The sequence below is a fragment of the Diceros bicornis genome, chromosome 19 (genome assembly GCF_020826845.1).
Source record: "Diceros bicornis minor isolate mBicDic1 chromosome 19, mDicBic1.mat.cur, whole genome shotgun sequence".
Lineage (NCBI taxonomy): Eukaryota > Metazoa > Chordata > Mammalia > Perissodactyla > Rhinocerotidae > Diceros > Diceros bicornis.
The window spans coordinates 13,140,664-13,164,017 of NC_080758.1; the positions used below are offsets into that span (position 1 = coordinate 13,140,664).

A 23,354-nucleotide genomic window follows, 5' to 3' on the forward strand; every position below is an offset into this window, starting at 1 on the left:
AGGCCCAGCTAGTCCCTCCCTTCTCAGTTCCTCTCTTATCACACTTACCATGTGGCTGAGGCCCTTTGATTAAGACTGGCCTGACCTTTAGAATGTTCTGGCCTGTGCTTGCGGTGAGGCTGAGACGAGTGAGAAATGGTGGGAGAGGTTTCCTGGGTGGAGAGCCTGCCCCGCTGGCCACTGCATACGCGCCGTCCATGTCCCTGTGAAGGCGGGGTACTGTTTATACCCATTTACAGAAAACTGGGGTGGGAAGGGGCAGTATCTGTGGCCACCTCCCTCACCTACCCATCTCTCTCTCTTTTTTCTTTTTCTCTCTCTCGTTTACTCTGCTCCAGCCACACCCCCTCCTCACTGTTTCCTGTTACACACCACTCGTGCTCCCACCTCTGACCCTTTGCATTGGCTGTTCCCTCTACCAGGCACGCCCTTCCCCAGATCTTTGCAGAACTCCCTCCCTCGCTTTATGCAGAGTCTGTTCAAATGTCACCTCCTCAGAGGGGCCTTCCCCGACCTCCCTGTTTGAAAGAACCACCTCCTTTGCCAAGACCTTCCAGCCCCTCATTCTGATTTGTCTTCATAGTATTTGTCACCGCCTGATATTGTGTTATATATTCTTGGTTTTTCTTTATTTTGGCCCATCTCCTTTACTGGAATGTCATATCCCTCAGGTGAGGATTTTTTCTGTTTTATTAACAAATTTATCCGCAGACCCTAGAATACTGCCTGCCGTGGAGGAGTGCTCAGGGGACATTTATTGAATGAATGAATGAATGAATGATGTTCCCCAGCCCCAGATCACACAGTTTGTATGTAGCTGAGCTGAGAAGTGGCTCAGAGCCGGGTGACCGGAGGCTGTGTTTGGTCCCCTCTGGGTCGATATCTCTCACTCCTGCCCTCGCCTCTGCCCCAGGAGCTGGCCAAGAGGACTCCCGGCAAGCACCCGGACCACCCCGCCGTGCAGAGCGCCCTGCAGGCCATGAAGACCGTCTGCTCCAACATCAACGAGACCAAGCGGCAGATGGAGAAGCTGGAGGCCCTGGAGCAGCTGCAGTCCCACATCGAGGGCTGGGAGGTGCGTCTGGGGCAGGAGGGGCATTCCGGGCTGGAGACAGGCCCTGGGGGACACAGCTGTGGGGACAGACTGCTGTCTGGGCACCAGATGCGGCCTGCAGTGTGTTTTGTTTGGCCTCCATGGTGCTTGTAAAAAAATTGTTTAATTATTTTCCAATTAAGTCCACATAAAATTCTAGATTTCAAATTTCTCTTGAAAAATCGGTGACACTGGGTCTTCATTTTCCATGCGACAGCCACTAGAGCCTCCAGTTTTCCTCAGTCCCCACCATTCCCCAACCATTTTTCTTCACATGTTGCCTTATCTGCCGGGTGTCCACAGGCCTTTGAACTCTTGATGCCAAAGTGAAGGGTCGTGTTGAAGGGTCCACTCCAGGACAGAATTCTGGCTTTGACACTCCCTGGTTGGGAGACTTCAGACAAATATCTTAACTTCTCTGAACTTGAGTTTCCTCATCTATACCTGGCACATAGTAGGTACTCAATAAAGGGTAGATATTGATATTACTGTCAGCATGATTATTAGGAAATGGGATTCTTGAGATCTTCTGATGGTGTGTAATTTGTTTGCTTAAACCTCCCCATCTTCCTTAAATTATTAGAGCTCTCCTACAAATCTGTAGAAGGAAATGGGAAAATCTGAATAAATAAAAAAATTCATATCCAAGTAAATACAGCTGGGATGGGAGATTCAGAATGAAGATGAAAGGGTCTTAGACACAGACTGTTCTCTGAATCATCTGCCTTAGACCTTTTTGATCTTTTGGCACTTGCTGTGTTTGGGATTTCCACTTCCTTTCCATGTGTTGGCGAATCCTAAATGTGACCGTATTGCTGCGAGCTTGAGGGCCTGGCTGCAGAGCGGAGGGAACACAGGGAGGAGTGGGTATTCAGGATTACTGCTTGCCGAGGACCCACCCTCTTTCTGCTCGGCCTCCCTGCCAGCTGAGGCTGGAGGACAAGGAGCTGCATTTCTCAGGCTTCCTTGTCACCCAGGTTTGGGATGTGATTAGCCAAGATCAGATCCAGCTGCTGGAGATTTGGAAGGCGGGGGTGGGACGGAGGCCACCCTTGTGCTGTTTTTGCAGGAAAGCGCAGCCGTGGTCGTGTCTGGCTTTCCGTGGTAACATTAGTAGCGGGCTCGGGTTCCAGCTTCTGGGTGTCAAGAGTCAGGGCACGGGGCATCCGCTGTGTTGCTGGTGGTGCGTATCTAGCAGGAAGGATGGTTCTGTAGCTGCCAGTTGAGGCCGCAGCTTCCCAGGGCCTGGCTGCAGCCCGGGCGGCGTTTTCCTGGAGCGTCACATCAGCTGGTGGTCTGATTCTCTTTCCTCAACGGGGGCAGAGGCAGGGGCTCCCTGGAGGGCCTGTGCTGCAGTGTCCTTGGTTTTCTGGGAGCCTCGGCCTGGATTCCTGGCTCCTCGAGCCCCTCCAGTGATTGAGTAAGCCCCTCATTTCTTTCTGCTTAAAATACGTAGCTTGGTTTCTGTTCCCTGCGACTGAAAATTGCCCGATACTCAAGTGTATCAGTTAGGATGTGTGCCCTGCGGACTCTGATTTCACCCTCGTGATGCCAGAGCTCCGATCAGTTGCTTGCAGTCCTTGTGGCCGTCCCCTCATGGTTCCACGACGGCAGCAGCTCCAGGCGTCCTGTGTCCATGGCAGGAGGAGATGGGCACGCAGGGCAGTGTGGGGGAGCTCCCCTCCCTGGGGGAGGAGGACATTTCCCAGGAGCCCCAGAGCGACTTCCGCTTTGATCTCGTTGGCCGGAAGTGGGTCACACGGCCGCTTTCAGCAAACGTGCCAACCTAAAGAGCGGATGGAGTGGACATGTTGGAGCATCTGCCTGTTCGGGCTTTGAGCTTCCCGGCCACCAAAGTTAAAAGGACAGGACCCCTAAGTTACTTAACTTTCATTGTCCAAAAAGGAAGAAGAACGGTAGTTGTGGAAGGCGGAGGGTTTTCTGGCAACCAGCTGGAAAAGAAATTTCTCACGTGGGCCCCTGTGGAGAGGGTATTGAGCAAGCAGTTTGGCAGCCCGAGCAGAAGCAGTTTCCAGATGCCTCCTTCCGGTCAGGGCCCAGGGAAATAGGAACTAAGGGTCTTTGGGGTCCTTTTTGACCCTGAAAAAGCTACAATTTGAGAATGGCCCTTATTTCGATCACTGTTTCTGGGCGCAGTGGGAAATAAAGTGACCCAGAATAAGAAACACTGGCAATTACCAAGCACCTGTTCCATGTTTCCAGCATTCGAAGAGAGGTGCTGTTATGATCCCCATTTTACAGACGGGGAAACTGAGGCACAGGGACCTGGCTCTGAGGCCCAGCCCTACAACATACAGACTTCCCTGCCTCAGGCAAGTTTGTTCTGCTCCCCGGGGCTCATTTCCCCCTACTTGTCTAGTTTTAGTAATAATGTCTCTGAAGTTGTCTCCTGCTGTCATTCGGAGGATAAGGTGTGGAATACAAATGTTCTTTGGAAAATGTGAGATGGTTTTCCACGCAGTAGAAAAGTTTTTAAATACAGGTTGATCCTCAAGGTGACTTGGGAAAATAATACATTCTAGCTAGAAAAAATAATGTTTAACGGTGAAGCTACTTGCAGTGGCTTCATGCTATGGGCAGTCACAGCCCCAGGGGACGGTATGACGTAGGGTGTACTTCAGAGTGAGTGATCGTGGTTGCAGATCTTTGTTTCTGAAGCTCTTCTTGGTAACTTCTGATCTTTTTGTCTGACGTCTTGCCACTCTGATTCCATGGCTGTCATCTCTTGCAATACGGCTGGCGCGGGCCTCGGCTTTGGAGGAGGAGTCTTTCCTTGGCCACTTGCTTGCTGTGTGGTTGTGCTCTGCGTCTTTAGTTTGATCTCTGATCCGTGGTTGTTTGGCCTGATCCTTTGTAAGCCGCTTGTCCCTTTGAGTCGGGAGACTGGTTTAGTCAAAACCAGATAAGTTAATCCATAAATCCATTTTGCTGAGCACAAGGAAATACCTGTCTGTCGCAATACGCGCAAGTGAGTGAGCGAGCCGGCTCCCTCTGCGCGGGGGGGTTCCGTTGCCTCAGTTTCCTCATCTGAAAGTCTGGATGATGGCAGGACCCCCTCCTGGGTCACGTGAGGCCTCGGGGGCTGTGTGTGTGGGGGGCACCTGGCACAGTGCATTCCTTCCTGGCTCAGAGTCAACGCTCAGTAAACGTTAGGTCTTTTAGATGAAAAAGCATCAGGCAGCCTTGGCTAGAGCTCGTATCCGGTGTGGGCTGACCTCCTGCAGAGGGGACATGCAGATGAAGTCCCACGGGCTTTTACGTGAGCTCAGAGTCATTAAAAAAAGTGCGTGTTCTTAATAAGAAATCAGTAGGGCCACCCCTCTCGCTGGCTCTGGGAGCCCTGGTCTAAGAGGCCCTCAGCTACTCAGTCACCCGCGAGGAGACAGAAGGAAACAGGAGGGGGAAACATAAAATGGTTAGGAAACAAAAGATCTAGGAATAGAAGCGAGCTGCGTTTGTATGAGATACTTAGAACAGTAGCTGCGTGTGGTGGGCCCTGTGTGGGCGTCAGCTTTTCTCCTCTTCTCTGAAGGCTACTTCATCCCATCGAGTCTGCAGGCCGAGTCTGCAGGCCGTCTCCAGGTCTCCAGCCCTGAGCTTGGAGCTCAGCCTCCTCCCTGTGATCTGATCCTTCGCACCACCCCGACCTGGGGTCAAGGATCCAGGGATACCCAGGGCCCGCGGGGCGTCTCAGCAGGGCGGGATGGGAGGGCATCCCCCGCTGAGTCCCTGGTGTTTCATTTTCAGTTTGCTGGGTGGTCCTTGGCCGAGGCTGGAGAGGCAGCTTCCCAGGCTAGCGTGCTTCCTCTCTGCGGTCCCCGTGGCAGAAGGGTCCGATCTAGGCCTGTGTGACCTCAGGGCTCTGGGCCCTGCAGCCCGGCCGGGTACTAGGTTCATATACGAGCAGCTAAAATCCCCCTTTGGAGCCTGGAAGGGCTGGCGGGTGGGCTTGATTGAGGCGAGGGGAGGAGACGGGGACACGTGGTCTCGAGGAACTGCCGAACTGCCGTCTGCTCTGATGTGGCCTGTGGGCCATTGAAAGCCTCATCGTCCAGGGGGTCATATTGGGGGTCCAAGGGGCTCTTCGTCTGTCATGGGCGCTCCGAGCCCTGGTGCAGCAGGCTCACCGCCTCCCTGGGTCGCTGTGCTGCGGGAATCCGCTGGCTGCGGCGTGCGAGCGTCCAGGCTGTAATATCTGTGCACGGGTGTGTGCTCCTGTCCTGGGCTGCACAGCTCTTGACTACAAAGAAGCTGGTTTCCCAGGACCCCAGGTGGGTCCCAGAGGGGTCTCTGCACTGTTGGACGAATGGATCTGCTGCACCCAGCTGGCTGTGGGCACGGAGCAAGCCAGCTTTGACGGCAGCCGAGGGAACTGGGGTGGGCAGTTAGCAGGCCGCCTGATTTCTGAGTTGCCAGAACCGGTTGCCCGTATGGGGTCTCAGAAACATTTGGGTCAGCAGATCTCACTGGGGTGTGAACTCCTCGTTGGTTCTGGATGTTGAGAGTTTGGGGAAGGAGATTCTGTGAGCAGTTCTCGCTCTTTCCTCCCCCAGTTCATTTCCAGGCAGAGACAGCACCACTTGTCTTCCCTTCGCTGTCAAACGAATCTCTCCTAAAACACTGCTTTTGCGTAATAGCCCTGGGGCCTAAATGTCAGGGCACCCCATTGCCCACCTGTTGATGGGGCCTCCATCCTTATCTTGATGTATTAGTTAAAGTACGTGGTTGGCTGCTGTAAGAGAGAGAGATGGTGGCTTAAATGAGATGAAAGTTTATTTCTCCTCAGCAGTGCAGGCTGGCATGGGGACCCGGGTGCCTTCCCGCTCCTCGCTTCACCTCCTGCTACAGGGTGTCAAGCTCTGTGGTCGTCTTCCAGCCTGTGGCAAGAGGGAAGGGAGGACGAGGAGAGGGGGCAATTTTCTATCAAGAAATGATGTGGAAGTGAGGCACACAGGCCATAATTTAGTCATGACCACGCCTGATGCAAGGGATGCTGGGAAATGGAATCTGTGCTTGGGCACCAGGTGCCAGCTAAAACTCCGTTCCTGTGACGGATTCGGGGGACACCCAGGGGCTGCCTTAGCTGGTGTTCTGTGCCCTCCAAGGTCTCTTTGCAGCTTCTTCTCTCTTAGCACGTTGGGATCTCTCTGCCCCTGCCTTGGTGCCCCCTGTGTGGTCGCCAGCTCTGAGGACCCCTCCCAGCAGGGACCTTCCCCACCTCCACCCTCAGCCTCTTGCTCTTCTCCGTCCTCCCAGGCCGCCTCACTCCTCCCCCGTGCCTTTCCTGACCACACCTCCCTGAACCTCAAGGGTGTCCAGCAAACTTCATGCACACTTAGCGTCTTAGCCACCCCCGTCACTTAGCATCAATGACCGAGTAGAGTTTGGGAACCGTTCCTGTGTATCCTCACATCCTTGGCTGGAGTGGGTGCTCTCAGAGTCCTGCCCCTGATGGTGCTCACACTGTGTTCATCACCTGGTCTCAGGCATTCATTGAGCACCTACTGTGTGCCAGAGAGGGTGGTCGGTGCTGGGAATACGGTGGCAGACGCTTGATAAATGCTTAGCAGTGCTTCCTGTCCTTCAGGACATGGTGTTCTCTTGGGGGAGACAGAAGAACAAGTCAGGACATAAATTAATAAGGAGGAAGGGGTAGGCAAAAAACCCAGACAACAAAAAACCCACCTAAAGCCCAAACAAGAGCAGAACCAAAACAAAACCAGATGCCGTGTGAGCTGGTGTCATGTCACCTCCTTGAGCCCCGAGGCCCCTTCTGTGAGGTGGTCATCTCCCCGTGTTCTTCCCAGCGGTGCTCTGGCACACTCAGCGGGTGGAAGCCATTGATCGGATCGCATTGGTTTTCTGTCTGCTGACAGATTTTCGTGCAGTGGTGCATTTAGGGTGTGAGGGGGGCAGGGGTGGGTTCTGCCTCTGGGATGGGAGGGGATCTCCCTCGGTGCTCTCCTGGATTTGCCAGCCCGTTCACTGTGCCCCCCGTCGCTCTCCCAGGGCTCCAACCTCACGGACATCTGCACCCAGCTCCTCCTGCAGGGGACTTTGCTAAAAATCTCCGCGGGGAACATCCAGGAGCGGGCCTTCTTCCTCTTCGACAACCTCCTTGTCTATTGCAAGCGGAAATCCAGGTGAGTTGGTGGGAGGCTGGGGGCGGGGCTGCCGCGTCTGCCAGGAGACTGGGGCTGGTGGAACTCCGACAGTTTCTCATGGTGACACCTTAGGCTTGTCACCTCCCTCTCAGGCCTCCCTTTTCCCTTCTGAGTTGAAGGGTTTTTTGTGGATCAGCACTGTCCAGTAGAACTGTAATGCGAGCCACGTATGTTGTTTAAGATTTCCTAGTAGCCACATTAAAAAAAAAAGAGGTGAAGTGAATTTTAATAGTATATTTTATTTATCCCAATATATCCCCAAATATTATCATTTCAATGTGTAATCAACTTTTAAAAATTATTAAAGAGATATTTTGCGTTTTTTTTACACTAAGTCTTCAAAATCGGGTGTGTATCTTACACCTACAGCACATCTCAATTTGTACCAGCCACGTTTTCAGTGCTCGGTAGCCACCTATGGCTGTGGCTGCCATATTGGACAGTGTAGGTCGAGACTGTCATGGAAGTTTGCAGATTCTTTGTGGCACCAATATCCAGTGATCCCAAAGGGAGAGGGTTTGAGGGGAGGAGCCTCTTCTACTGTTAAGCTCTCTGAGGGTAACGATAGTATCTTCCTCGTCTTTGCCTCTTTCTCTGTACCTTCTTGCACTTTGTAGAGTCTAGGAGTGAGTGGATGGGTAGATGAGTGGTAGACAGACACAGATGTGTGTATGATTGGAAGTGTGAATGATGGGAGGTGTGGGCAAATGGGAGGAGGGATAGATGGGTAGTTGGAGGTTTTGGAGATCAGTACATGGTAGATGAAGGGAGGCAGGGAGGGAGAGATTGTGGTTGGATGTATGAGTTGATTTGTGGCTGGATGAGTGAGTAAGTGAATGCGTGAATGGTTGAATGGTTGGAGGTTTAGGAGATGGCTGGATGAAGGGATAGAAAGTTGGGGGAACATATGGATGTTCGAGTAGTTGGAGAAACAGATACGAAGACATGATGAGCTGGCAGAGGTGTGTTTAGATGAGTAGTGAGTTGGGGCCTTGACATCTGGTTTGTTGAGTGCACGGGTAGATGGATGGATGGTTGGATGGTCATAAAATTGGGAGGGAGGGGTGAGTGATGGATGTTTGGAGATTAGTGGATAGATGGTCAGTTGGATGGTGTGTTGATGGATGGGTGGTTGGTTGATAGTTACCGGGTCAGTTGGGCTGTGGTATGGAAGGTTGGATAATCGGGTGACTGAGTTGGTGGATGGATGGATGGATGATTGGAGAGAGGGGAAGTTAGGCGATGGAGAGGTGGGCAGGTGGTTGGAGGGGTCGGGGCGTGAGTGGATGTTGGATAAGTGGGTGGGGAGCCTGGTGGGCTGAGAGATTCCTGTCTTCCAGTTTTTTTGTTCAGCAGATAGAGGATGGTCTCTACTGACCAACTCAGCCATTTTTGAATTCTCCTTCCTGTTACTTTGTCTTTGGGATGAAACAATGACTTTCCAGAGGCTTCTTTATTCCTTTATTTAACAAAAGCTAGGGTTGAGGGGAGTTCCAGGCCCAGGGCCCTACTGTCAGCATTACCTCCAACTTCCTCTGTGGTTCTGGGCGTGCCACTTGCTGTCTCTGAGCCTCATTTTCCTTGTCTGTTTCTGCTGGCCTCCTAAGGTTGTGATGAGGAGCCTTATCACAGGGCGAATGATGGGCGTTCCGTGCACCTGTGTGGGCTTCTCGCAGTCTTCCTCCTCTAGCCTGACTCTCTGAGCCTCAGTTTTGTCTTCTGTAAAATGGGGATGATAAACCCCTTCTTCAAACAGTAGTGTTTGGTTTAGAGCCAAGCTGCTTACAGTTGAATCCCTGTTCAGCCATTTCTCTAGCTCTGTGACTTTGCCTCAATTCCCTTGTCTGTAAAGTAGGGTGAGTTATTGTCTGTACCTCGTAGAGTCATTGTGAACAATAAACGGGTTAAGTGTGCCTGGCATGTAGTGAGTGCACAAAATGAGGGTTAGCGTCTATTATTATTGCTGTTAATGCACCTCCACACGTGTTGGGTTCCTGCTCGGTGTGATCCCAGGGGTGCAGCAGCCGGCACATAGTAGGTGCTTCAGCCACAGGCCCCTTCCCCTCTGCTCTGTCCTCCCTGCTCTGGAACGTGGTCCTTCTCATTAGAGGCCTCGGTCTCCCTCTGTGACCGTCTGCCAGGGGCCGGTTCAGTGAGTCTGTTTCTCATTTGGTGTTTTATTTCTGCCTGCTCTGTTAGGTCTGTCTCATGTCCTCCTATCCCACCATCAGTGCCCCCTTCTCCTTCCTCCTTGCTTCCTGCCTGTTCTCACTGGGGCCATCCTGGAAGTCCTCTGTTGGCAGCACCAAGGCCATTGCCAACGTCCACTCTCCGCCCTCCCCGCCTCCCGCCCTGGACTGTCTGAGGCAGGCACTTTTCCCAGAGCTTTAGGGGTTTCGGAAACAGGATGTCCCTTCTGGCCTCTGTGACCTGCTCCCAGCTCTGGCCACGCTTGCTCAGCCTTCGGCCACCCCAGGGCAAGCCCTTTCTCTGCTGACATGGTCGCACCTGCTGGAGCCATAGCAGCTGATTCTGATTGTGCTGGACTCTGAGTGGGCCTTCTAGGGCCTGCCCTGTGGCTGCCTCGAGCTCTTTTAAGGCCATTTCCTGCCTCTGTTCTGCAAGTGTGCTGGGCCGGCTGGAGGGAGAGGGGACATCTGTCTCCTGAGAGAACCTGGCCGGCGGCCAGCATTCCTGCCTCTGGATTAGGAGCCAGGGGCTGGGCTCCGAGAGGGCCCAGGGGGATTGAGCAACAGTGGATGGAACTCCCAGCCTGGCTCTGATGTGGTCATGGGACACGCCTGTGGCTGCTAGGTGTCTGAGACTGTTTTGTCTTGGCCTGGGTCGTGCAGGGCACCGCCCGTCCGGGACCTGGGTCAGGGAAGGTCTCTGACTCACAGTGCTTCTGGTCTAATTCAAAAGTAGAAGATTCTGCTTTTCTACTTTCAAAGGATGTCTGAAGTGGAAGGGGGTGTTTGAAAAGCCCACCTCTCCTTTCTTCAGAAGGGGAAACTGAGACCCGGAAGAGCTGAGTCTCATATCAGCTGCCTGCTTAGTGTCGGAGGCGGCAGCAGCGGGTCGTGGTTAAGGACATCGAGGCCTCGCCGGTTACTAGCTGTGCGGCCCTGGGCACGTCATGGCAGCATTTCAGCCTCTGTTTTCCTGGCTGTTAAATGGGGATAAAAGTAGTCCCCATTTCATAGGGTGGTTTTTATAGATTAAGTAAGTGGTTAGAATAATGCCTGGCACATGGTATGTAAAGTAGAAGAAATATAAATATATATCTTCACTTGGGTGCCTCACACACAGCTCACACTTAAATTATGTCTAAAATAAGACTCTTCATTTTCATTGCAACTCCTGCTCTAAGCCTTTGCCTCCCGAGTCTTCCTCGTGCCCGATAAATGGCACCACCGTTTACCCAGGAGCTCAGGCCAGAGTCCCTGTTATCCTTGATTCTGGTCTGCTGCTTCCCCACACCCACTTCATCAGCAAGTCCTTTGCATTCTGTCGTCAGACTTTGGCCAGAACCTCAATGTAATTCCAACAAAAATTCCAGGAGGGAGGTTGTGTGTATGTGTATAGAAATGATTGTACAATTTACATTAGAAACACAAAAATAGTTAAAACAGTTTTGAAGAAGGACAAAGCTGGAGGACAGGTATTACTGATACCCAGGCTTACTATAAAGCTGCAGGAATTAAGACGATGTGGTATTGGTGTAAAAACAAAGTAGATTAATGGAACAGAATAGCGAGTCCAGAAGTAGACGCACATGTAAGTGGTCATTTGAATTTCAACAAAAGTGCCAATGCAGTCCAATTAATGGTGCTTGGTCAGTTTGATATCTAATGGGAAAAAAATGAGTCTTGACCTTTACCTCACACAGTACCCAAAAATCAACTTCAGATGGGTCTTAGATTTAAATGTGCAAAGTAAAGCAATAAAGCTTCTAGAAGAAGGCATGGGAGACTGTCTTCATGATCTGGGGGTAAGCAAAGATTTCTTAAGTAGAAAAAAAGTATAATTGTAAAGGAAAAAATAGATTTATCAGACTACATTAAAATTAAGAACTGTTCATCAAAAGACATGAAGAAAGTAAAAAGATAAGCTATAGGCTAGGAGAAGATCTTTGTAACCCGTGTAACTGACAAAGGCCTCATATCCAGAATATATAAGGAAGTCCTGTAGGCCAAATGTGGCCCTCTGCCTATTTTTATAAATAAAGTTTTATTGGCACACAGCCACACCCATTCGTTTTTGTGTTTCTGTGGATACTTTCATGCCACAAGGCCAAGTTGAGTAGTTGAGACAGAGACCGTATGGCCTGTGAAACCAAAAATGTTTACTATCTGGCCCTTTTCAGAAAAGTTTGCCAACTCCTGCTGTAAATCATTAAGAAAAAGACAGACAGCCCAACAGAAAAATGTTCAAGGGACAGTCATTTCACAGAGGAAGGCACCAGATGGCCAATAAACGTGAAAAGATGCTCAGCCTCCTTACTCGTCAGGGAAATACGAATGACGTGTTTAGTGAGATATTGCTATATGCCCACCAGAATGGCCAAAATGAAAATTAAATACCAGTTGCGGAGGATGTAGAGCAACTGGAATGTTCCCGCTCAACTGTGGGTGGGAGAATTGGCACAACTATTTTGGAAAACAGCCTGGCAGTGTCTAGTAAAGCCAATTGTATGCCTTCCTTATAACTCAGCAGTTCACCTCCCAGGTAGATAACTCAAAGAGATGTGCACGTATGTTCTTCATAAGAGACGTACGAGAACGTTCACAGCAGCATGAAACTGGAAGCAACCCAGGTGTCCATCCCCATCACCCTGTGCAAGTCCATGGATGAGAAGTTCAGAAACAGGCAGAGGGGATTCAGGGGGTCCCACGGCAGGGTAGTGGTTGCCCTTGCGGGATTGGGGGGTAGTGACCGGAAGGGGGCACGATGGGGGGCGTTTGGGGTGTTAAAAATGTTTATATGGGTGTGTTCACTTTGTAAAAGTTAATCCAGTCATATACTTCTTTGGGCATTTTTTTCTTGCGTGGATTTTATCTTTTAATAAAAAGTTTACAAGAATATATATATGCACACACGTACATATATAGATACATACCAACATACAAACCAGCATCCTCTCTCACCTCGATTATTGCACCAGCCTCCTCTCTGGTTCTCCCTGTTTTCCACTGGTCTCGCTTACAGTCTGTTCCCGCCAGGCAGCCAGAGGGAGTCCTTTAAAACTTAGATCACGTCATTGCTGTGCTCAGACCCTCCATGGCTCCCATGTCACACGCACAGTAGAAGCCCAGGTTCACCACGGCCCATAGGACCCTGCAGGGTCCAGCCATACCGGCGTCCTCACTGCTCCTGGCAGCATGGCAGGCCATGTGCCTGTGCCCTGGGCCTTCCTCTGCCTGGAATGCGCCTCCATAGGTATCCTCCTGGTTTCCTCCCTCACCTTCCTTAGGACTTTGCTCCAATGCCGCCTCTTCAGTGAGGCCTTCCCTGACCAGCCCCCACCCCCCAGGTAACATCACACTCTCCCACCTTCCCTATCCATCTTTTCTGCTTTATCATTATTATTTTTTTATAAGCCTTAAAAATTTTAATTAAAAACATATACATCACATTCGTTAAACATTCTTTTCCTATAGAGTCAAGGCCTCCGCTTTGAGGATAAGTTCACTCTTAACTCAAAAGCAACTTACTTTATCAGGTCTTTCTGAGACATTCAACTTCATTTTCAGAGCGACAACTCTCTTTCCACATTCGTATGTCCTCAGCTTATGCAATAGTTAATTTACCCAATTACAGCGACAGGTGCGCGTCAGGCAGGTAGGTTTAGGAACGAAGACAGCTGGCTCTGGGTGTGAGCATCACCCACCTGGTGGAGCAGGGGGCCCATGCACACCACCAAGTGGCCTTCGAGCTCTGAGCATTCATTCTCTGCTTTATGTTAACCACAACACCTAGCACTTCTGGCATATGTTTTACTTCTTTGCTTAGTGTCTGTCTGTGTGCCTCCTGCCCACCCTGTGTTGAAAGATGAGTTCTCAGAGACTTTGTTTTGTTTGCTGCTGCAGCCCCAGCGCCTGGAATAGTGCCTGGCACCCAATAGGTATTCTCTGAGTGCTTGTTGAATGCATGAGAGAATGACTCCCCTTGGTCCCAATGTGGTTTCCTCCCCATGGGAAGCACTGGTCAGATGTTTATTGAGTGACTGAATGGGCGAGTGATAGACTTCACCTGAGTGAGTGAATGAATGGTGGGTAGGTGGATGTGGTTGGATGGGTGGATGGTTAGATGGATGGATAGGTGGATGGGTGGATGGGTAGATGGATGGATGGATGGATGGATGGATGGGTAGGTGGGTGGATGGATGGATGGATGGGTAGGTGGATGGGTGGGTGGGTGGATGGATGGATGGATGGATGGATGGATGGATGGATGGGTAGGTGGATGGATGGATGGATGGGTAGGTGGATGGATGGATGGATGGGTAGATGGATGGATGGATGGATGGACAGATGGACAGACTCCAAGCTCACTTCCACTCTGGTTATATTTCAGGAAGCACCTGTTTTTTAGAAACCTTGTGGGCTCTACCCATTTTCTAGCCAAGAGGAATGGGTTTCTATTTTTTCTCGTTAGTGTCTCATCAGTGTCTTCTGTTAGCTGAAAAGTAGCTCTGTGAGGTCAGCGAGGCTATTGGCCCATTTTCCAGATGAGGGAACTGTGGTTGGGAGTGGAGAAGTGACTTGCTCAAGTCACCCAACCACCAGCCCAAATCCCATGCTCCTGACCCCGTGTGGCGTTCCTCCCGTCCCTGAGCGTGCTCTGTACTACCACTCTTCCTTCCTCTGCTCTGTGAAGACAGGTGAGCCCTGGGAGGTGGGGCATAGGGGATGTTGACTGCCCACTGCCTTTCAGGGTCACCGGAAGCAAGAAATCCACCAAGAGGACCAAATCCATCAATGGCTCCCTGTACATCTTCAGGGGCCGCATCAACACGGAAGTCATGGAGGTGGAGAACGTGGAGGATGGAACAGGTGGGCCGCAACCCCACATCTCTCCTGAGCCCAGCCCCTCCTGCTCTGTGGCACAATCTCTGTTTCAGTCAACTAATTCTTTCTTTTATTGTGAAATGTAACCTACCTACAGAAAAGTGCCTAGAACATATGCACATAAAGTGAACACCTGGGGAGTCGCCGTTCTGTTAACAAGTAACACTGCCGGCACCCCAGAGGCCCCTGGCACACCCCTCCCTGGTCACAGCGCCTCCTCCCCCAGGAAGTAACCGCTGTCCGAATTTTGCAGTGATCATTTTCTTGCTTTTAAAACATGTTTTTACCTCCTAAGTATGCATTACTAAACATTTTAATTAAAATTTCTCTGTTTTAAAGCCTTATTTAAATGGTTATATTATATATATTTAAATGGCTTTATATATATATATATAGTTGTATATATATTTAAATGGTCAGAAGATACTGTATATTCTTGTGCATCTTGCCCCTTTCACTCACTCCCACGTTGGTGAGCTTCATCCGTGTTTCTGCACGTGGTCTTCGTAGCTTGTTTGTTTCCGCTGCTGTATAGTAGTCCACTGCATGAATAGTCCGCAGTTCAGCCACTCCTTTGGTGGTGGACATTTGGGCTGTTTCCACTGTTTGCTCTGGGGAACAGTGATGCTGCGAGCATCCTTGTGTGATCTCTTAGTGTGTCTGTGTCCGTGAGTGTGTCTAGGGCAGGGGTTCTTGTTTGGTTTTGAGACATAGACCCCTCTGGCAGTCTCACGAGACCTGTGGACCCCCCCTCAGATTCAGCTTCTCTGGATAATGCCCGCCTGATTCAGAGATTCTGAATTTGCCAGTCCGCATCCCAGCCGGCAGTGCCTGAGGGCCCCACGACTTGGCATTGTCCGGCTTGCACTAGGGTTTTAAGTAGCCCAGGTGTTCGAATGAGACGGGCAGGGAGGCAGGGAAGCGTTCCTGGCTCCGGGCAGGTGTTTCCCCCTGAGTCACTCCTGCATTTGAGCCTGACTGCGAGGGCTTATAGCCCCTGCAGTGGAGGGGTTGGGGGGTCTTGTTGGCAGGTCCTCCTTGCCCACCAGAGAGTAGACAGGAGAGGGAGTGAGCACTTGAAGGGTTGAAAGTTCAGCTCCCAAATCCTGATCCTGTTGGTGCCCCTGCCGCCCTGTCTTTCCGGAGCGGGAAGGGCTGGTCCCGTGACCCCCTCACGAGCGTGTGGAGGGGAATGTTCAGTCGCCTGACTGAGCCCATGCTCACCACCTTTGCCTCCTGCCGCCGCCAGCGGATTACCACAGCAATGGCTACACCGTCACCAACGGCTGGAAGATCCACAACACGGCCAAGAACAAGTGGTTTGTCTGCATGGCCAAGACGGCGGAGGAGAAGCAGAAGTGGCTGGACGCCATCATCCGCGAGCGGGAGCAGCGCGAGAGTGAGTGGCTGGGCCCCCTGGCCCTTGATGAGTGGCAGCCTCGAGGGGCTTGCCCAGGGTCCCTGGGGTGTGGATGGCTTCGCCCAGACCGGTCACTTCTGCAGAGCAAGGGCTGTGCCTGGGGAAGGGGCATAGGTCCTTTCCAGAAAGGTCGGGGCTACGAGAAGCAGGTCTTTGAAGGGGCAGGGGCTCTGGGACTGTATTATAGCAGGTATCTCAGATCACCTGAGGTCATCTGGCTTAGCCCACTAGGCAGATGGGGAAACTGAGGCCCAGGGGACGGGACTTGCCCACAGTTGTGCTGATATGGTTGGCTGTCCTGGCATTCTCGGCCTCCTTCACCCTTGAGGGTTGGCAGCCACGATGCTCCCTACGTGCCTTTTTCTCGTCTGTGGTTCTGTTTCCTTCACCCGGGGTTCTTCGTGTTTGAGATTCACCGAGTCCTCTTCTGGGAGGAGGGTCCTTGGGGACTGCCCATTAACCGTGGTTCTGAATCTCGGGGCCCAGGCACCTCTGGGTGGCTCATGTAAGGTAGTGCACGGCTGGGTGTGCTAGTTGGGTGGGGTTGGGAGTGAGCACTGGACTATTGCCCAGAGACCACCGGGCGGGGGAAGGGGAGGCCGTGGTATGTTTGGGAAGGGTTGTGATACTGCTGCATGAGGTTTGGATCTGACCGTACTTGGACATTTGACACACGATCCTAAAAACCCTCCCTACCTCCCAGCTTTACAGAGGAGGAAACTGAGGCCCAGATTCCTCCATATCTATATCCTGCCCACTTGAAATTGCCACTTGGACGTGTCATAGACACTCATACTTACCGTGTCTAATCAGAACTCTGAATTTCCACCCTGTCTTCTGCCCCAAAACTGCTCATCCCCTCGACTTCCCTTCCTCAGGAAGTGGCTCCTCCATTGGCCCAGGAGCTCAGATTCAAACTCTTGGTGTCATCCCTGACTTCCACCCACTCCCCAAAATCAGTCGATCGGGTCCCTTTAACTCTGCCTTGCACATGTATGCCAAGTCCATCCACTTCTGTGTTCTCCTGACTTCCAGCTGAGTACAGGTCACCATCATCTCTCAGGAATATGGGCCCAGCATGGCTAGATCCATTGACTTGTTTTTCCTAGAGAAGCTAGATATCTGGATTTCAAGGTGATATTTCCTGATTTAAATATTCCATCAAAATTTATTAAAATGCCGTTAGGCCAAATAAACTACTGAACTTGGCCCCTGGCTGGGCAAGCTTGTGACCTCTGGAACTGATCAGGGCTGGAGGTGTGGTCAGGACTGGGCGTGGGGTTCGGGGGCATCGCCTGGCCTGGGTGTGGCTCATCAGTAACTGTGGTTGGAATCGAGGGCTGTGGTCCTGCAGGGCTTATGTGATTTGGGGTGTGACCTGAGTCTGCCTCCGTCGTTAGTATCTGTGTTTTCTCCAAACCCTGACCTCAGGGCTGGGTTTACAGGGGTGGTGCATGCTGTGGTCCAGAGCACAGATCTGCAGCCATATTTCCTGGTTCCACCACTTCTAGTTGGGGGACCTTGGACAGAGAACTTAATTTCTCTGGGCCTCAGTTTCTTCATCTGTAAAATGGGGATAATAGTACTTGCCTTGTAGGTTTCTTGAGAATTACGTGGCATATAGTAGGTGCTTATAGCATTTGCTATTATTATTTGTCATTGCTGTTATTGTCAGGAGTGGACAGAGTCCAAGTAGAAAAAGTGGGGCTGTGATCTGGGTCAGGTCCTGTGTGTATTGTCTAGAGAAACGGGCGAATTTCATCCCTGGCTGGAAGGAAGATCTCAGTAGTCTTTCTGATCACCTCTGAATGTGGAGACCCATCCTTACGTTGAGGGTTGAATAGGCTCGACTACTTGTTACTCTGGGACTTAGCTTCTCTGGGCCTCAGTTTTGCCGTCTGTGAGATGGGGCAGATGAGCCACCCTCACGCACAGGGTTCTTGCGAGGGGTCACTGGCAGGTGCCTAGAACATGACCGACATGAGTGAGTGCTCTGTAGATGACCAGTGGCTGAGCAGTAGTGGAGGGCAGCTGGGGGCAGGCTTTCAGGAGCCGCTCTCCCCAGTGCTGACCGTGCCCTCTCTGCAGGCCTGAAGCTGGGCATGGAGCGGGACGCCTACGTCATGATTGCGGAGAAGGGGGAGAAGCTTTACCACATGATGATGAGCAAGAAGGTGAACCTGATCAAAGACCGCCGGAGAAAGCTGAGCACCGTCCCCAAGTGCTTCCTCGGCAAGTGAGTGGCCCCACCCTGGCCTCCACTCCGTCCCCAGGTCTCGGCTGGAGGCTGGAGGTGAGGCAGACCATCTGCACCCGCTTGGCTCTTCCCAGCCCTGCACCTTCCCGCAGAGCCACTAAAGCACCCCAAATCCTTGTGGAACGGCCCTCGGAGGTCAGGAAGGATAGTGGGTTCCCTGTCATAGCAGGTCTTGCACATGTTTTTGACCGCAAGTCGCTGGAAAACGTGAGTTTTACGTTGTGATGTGGTACACACATCCATGTAATACATGATTGAAGCTGCAGTTTCATAGAACTTACTGTGCTGGATGCACTCCGAGAACATCTGTTCTGTTTCTTCTCTGTTCCTTTTCTGTCCTATCCTTTCTGTTCTGTTCAAGTCATTTCTTCATTTATTTCAAAAATAATGCTGAACAAGATCCATGAAATTGACTTCACAGACTCCTAATGGGTTGCCCACTGTGGATTGAAAAACACTGCCCTAGCCCTCAAGAAAAGAGAAGCCACTGTAGATATTTCAAACAGAGAGGTATTTAATGCAGAGAGCTGATGACAAAGATGCTGAAAGGGCTCAACAAGCAAACGTAGGTGCTTGTGTTAGCCTGCTCAGGCTGCCGTGACCAGGTACCACAACCTGGGCTGGAAGTCCGAGATCAAGTGGCTGGTGGGGTTGGTGTCTCTGAGGCCTCCCTTCCTGAGTTACCGGTGAGGGAGAGGGTCCTGGAAGCTTTTCAGTCCTTAGGGCCTCCAGTTTCTCTGTTTGGGAAATGCATTATTTCCTAGTAATAAACCATTTTACCCTCTGCCCCATTTGATAACCAAGGATCAAAGAGGTCAGAGCGCAGGTGTGACGGGATTGGATCTTAAACCCGGGTGTAAATCTCATTCACGTGGGAGAGGGGCCGGGGGAATGGGGGAGGCGGAAGAAATACAGCCGCCGTAAAATTGTCAAGCTGTTTGCAGGCCCTACTGTGTGCTAGACATGGTGGCCGACACTCTGAGAGGGTGAAGGACGCCGAGGGCTCCCGACCTCATGAAGCTTGTGGTCCAACTGGGAGAGAATTTCGCCTGTGAGGCAGGAACTTTATTTAGAATTTATTAACTTCTATCCTACCTACTTCCAAAAAGCTTTTGAAGAGGCCTTGGAGAAAGAGTGAGAATAACTGTGTTATTCTGTTGCCACCGACCAAGTGAGAGCTGACTTGAAGTAAGCTGGTCACAGTGGAGATGGGGAAGTGGTTGCATTCTGTGTCGTTTTGAAGGTGACAGCATTTGCTGATGGAGTGAGAAAAAAGGGAGTTAAGGGGGCCGGCTCGGTGGTGTAGTGGTTAAGTTCTCGTGCTCCACTTCTGCGGTTAAGTTCTGGGGTTCGCGGGTTCAGATCCTGGGTACAGACCTACACACCGCTCATCAAGCCGTGCTGTGGCGGCGTCCCACATACAAAATAGAGGAAGATGGGCACGGATGTTAGCTCAGGGCCAAACTTCCTCTCACACACACACACACACACACACAAAGGGAGATAAGGGGAGATAAGGATTGTGAGCCCCTGGAAGGGTGGAGCTGCTGCTTGCTGACAAGGGGAAGGAGATGGAGGGAGGAGCGGGTGTCAGGGGTGGGAGTAGAGCTCAGAGGCTCTAATTGGATAGGTTACATTGAGACTTTTAGACACCTGGATAGAGGTGTTGACTTGTTAGCTGGATATGAAATCTTGACTCGGGGAGAAAACTCTGGGTTGGAGAGCTGAGTGTAGGAGATGTGGGCATGCAGATAGTCTTTAAAACCATGAAACTGAATGAAATCTGCAAGGGGAGAGACGAGGCGGGGGCTGGGCCCTGGGGCCACGGTGTTTGGAGGAGGAACCAGCAAAGGAGTCTGAGAGGGCAGGTAGAGAGGTAGGCGCCCTCGGGGGGAGCGTGGTGCCCTGGAAGCCAGGTGAAGAGCGATGCGGGGACAGCGGGGGAGCAGGGGCCCAGGTTTGGACGCGTTCAAGTTGAAATGCCCGTAGACATTCAGGTATTGATGCTGGAGACCGAGTGTGGAGCTGGGCCGAGCTGAGTGGTCATGGCCTGAGGCTGTGGTTGGCCGGGCAGCAGCAGGGGATTGTGGGGAGTGGTTGGGCCTCCGAGGGGTGGCTCAGATGCCTTGGACTCCAGCTGCACTATTGCCTTCAGGGGTCAGTGACCCCAGCCCCAGGCTCCCTGGGAGGGTGTGTGGAGAGGAGGCCTGCGGGCTGCGGGGAAGGGACAGTGGGCTGGTCTCCATCAGCTAATCCCTAATCCCTGGGCACAAGGAGGTTTTTCTCTCAGGAAAGGTTTGCTTCCGGCCCTCGGGGTCGGAGGACCTCCCCACCTCCTGCCAGACCCCTGGGAGAGCTTAGTCCAGCCGGATGGGATAACCTGTCTGATTAGCGCTGCAGTGGAGGTGCTGTGTCCTCAGGAAGGATTAGGGGAGATTTCTTTTGCTGCCCATTTGAAGCAGGGCCAGGACTGAAGTCTGTTTTGTAATCACCGGGGCCTTAGGCACCAGACTTCCTGCAGGAGACCGGTCTCGTAAAACTCTTCTCCTGTGCCCAGCCCCAGAGCTCTGAGCCTCCTCCTTCCCCACCAGGGGCCAGCTCCTGAGTCTTCTTCTCCAGGACGCATCCCTGGTCTCCTTGGGTGGAAGGAACCGGCAGCCACAGGCACTGGTATGTGGCCTTGCCTCTTAGCCCCCGTGGGACACTGTGAGGCTCGTCACTGCCATTATCCCCATTTTAAGGTTGAGGAAACTGAGGCACAGAGAGGGAAAGGTCGTGCACCAGGTCACACAGCCACATGGTGGGGCAGGGATTTGAACCCAGGACTCTCTCCCCCCACTCTCTGCTGCATCTATCCATTTTTATCTCTATTCCAGCACATTTCATTTTTCCCTGTGAGTTATTTTCTCCACACCCGTCTACACGAGGAACTCCGTGAATAGAGCAAGTGTCTCATTTGTCTTCACAACCTTTAAGCGTTGGGCTTTGAGTCAGATTTCAACTCAAGTCCTGGTTCCCCTACTTTCTAGCTGTGTGACTTTGGACAAGTTTCTTAAGCTCTCTGAGTCTAGTAAATGATCGACTAATGAGAGATAATAAGATGTGCCTCATAGGATTGTGGGAGGATATGGTGGAGGCACAGGTGACGAGCACAGCACAGTGGGGCGATGCAAATGTGTGCTGGGCTGAAGTGGCCTGTTGCTGCTCTTCTCAGAGACAAAACCAGGAGACGCCACATGAGAAAAAACAAGGAATAAAATCTGTGTATTCTTGGGGCCGGCCCTGTGGCGTAGTGGTTAAGTGCATGCTCCGCTGCTGGCAGCCCAGGTTCCATCCCAGGCGTGCACCGATGCACCGCTTGTCAGGCCATGCTGTGGCGGCGTCCCACATAAAGAGGAGGAAGATGGGCACGGATGTTAGCCCAGAGCCAGTCTTCCTCAGCAAAAAGAGGAGGATTGGCGCGGATGTTAGCTCAGGGCTAGTCCTCCTCACACACACACACACACACACAAAATCTGTATTCTTGTGGAGGGCATCATGGGAGGAACATCCCCTAGAGGAGATGCCCGCTGCCCAGATGACCTGGGGAGACAAAACCATCCACCCACCCATCCCATTCATTCAGTGTTCACAGAGCCCCTACTCTGTGCCAGTGTAAACAGGACAGATGGAGTCCCTGCCCTCATGGAGATGACCCTCCAGGGGGGGAATCAGAAAACAGACAGACAGACAAATATAAATAAAGAAGGGAACTTCAGCGAGTTGATGAATGCTGTAAAGAAATAAGTAGGTTGATGTCAGGAGGCGAAATGGGGTGCGAGTTCAGCCTGGGTGGTCAGGAAGGGCCTCTCAGAGGAGGCGACATTTTAACCAAGATCTGGATGACAAGCAGGAGCCAGCCATGAGAAGATCTGGGGGAACAGCATTCCTGGCAGAGGGAACAGCGGGTGCCAAGGCTCCAGGGCTGGAATGAGCCTTGAGTAAGTAAGTGATGAACAGTGAGGAGGCCAGGGAGTGGCCGAGGGTGGGAGACAAGGCCACAGGAGTTGGCAGGGGCCAATCAGGTAGGTCTTAAGGGGTCAGGGGTTCAGATTTTATTCTAGGTGCTCTGGGAAGCCATTGAAAGAGTTTAAGTAGAAGAGTGAGATGAGGATGAACCATGGCACAGGCCCTGTGTGAGGCCACTGTCAGAGCTGAGAGAGCTTGGGGCAGGGGCAGTCAGGGGGGTCTTCCTGGAGGGAGAAGGCCGTCGGTTTCACCCTTGACAGAGGTTAGATGTCCTTCGTTTATTGATGTCTGCCAGAATGGAAGCTCCCAGCTGGAAGAGGCTTCGCTGCCTTGCCCACCTGTGTGCACAGGTGCTAGTATGTATTAGCACATAACAGCAGATCAGTAACAAGTTTGTCAGACGTTGCTGCATCCGTCTTCAGGAGGCACCGCAGGCAGTGGAGTTACAGGGATGGATATGGAACCCCAGTCCCTGACCTCATGGAGCTCAAGGCTGTGGAGGAGACAGGCTAGAAAAAGGGGATCTTGTACTGGGTGGTGAGTGGTGCCTTAGGCCTCGGCTCAGAGGACTTCTCGGGAAGGCTGCAGAGACATACCTGTGTATGCCCTGTGCCCGTAGTAGGTGAGATACGTGTTTACTGGGGGGATAATGCTGGACACAAGCTAGCTGTCAGCTGGTCCCCCGTTCCCTGAGTCTCAGACTCCCCACCAACCCAGGCTGACCTCTCTATGTCCCCGGCTCTTTCTGGAAGACTGGATCTTGCTGCTTTTTGCCCCCAACCTCCAGCAACCGGCTGATTGCTGGTTTCCTAACTTCTTACTCAGGGCCTTTGTGTGTGCTGATCCCCTGCTTAGAATACCCTTCCTTGCACCCCAGGCGTGGCAAATGGTGCCCCCCTGACCCAGTGCGGTTCACGCATGTATTTTCCACGGGCCACGTGGTGCTTTCAGAAAACTTTGGATTCGATATCAGCATTCCACAGTTGGGAAATTTCACAGGAAATTCTGGATTTCCGGCTTCCCTTGAAAAGTCGTAAGATGCTGTGGTCTTCCCAGGCGGCCACGGTCTGCTGCACCGAGGAGTGGCTGCCATCTTCAGATGCCGCAGCGCTGGCTGGTTCCGCAGTCTCCACTGGCCCCTTTTGCTCGTTTACCAGAGTTCCAGGTCCCTGCGTTAGAGATTAATTTTATTCGGTTTTGCACGCTGGATCCCAGCCTAAGATTTCGTATGATTAAAAGTTTACCCGCTAAATCCAGAAGGCTCCTGAGTTAGCCACTTGCCAGATGGACCCTGTTGAGGCCCAGAGAGGGACAATGGCTG

At 52.0% G+C, this 23,354-nt stretch overlaps 1 protein-coding gene across 3 annotated transcripts in view; it reads left to right on the forward strand.

Annotated features, from left to right (window-relative positions):
• Positions 1-23,354, forward strand: part of PREX1 (phosphatidylinositol-3,4,5-trisphosphate dependent Rac exchange factor 1) — a 193,435-nt gene that overhangs the window by 113,309 nt on the left and 56,772 nt on the right. For all 3 annotated transcript variants that reach the window (XM_058562512.1, XM_058562513.1, XM_058562511.1), the window contains exons 6-10: positions 914-1,075; positions 7,124-7,257; positions 14,215-14,333; positions 15,598-15,747; positions 17,857-18,004. In XM_058562512.1, the coding sequence (XP_058418495.1) occupies positions 914-1,075; positions 7,124-7,257; positions 14,215-14,333; positions 15,598-15,747; positions 17,857-18,004 (713 nt within the window). The remainder of the gene's footprint in view (positions 1-913; positions 1,076-7,123; positions 7,258-14,214; positions 14,334-15,597; positions 15,748-17,856; positions 18,005-23,354) is intronic.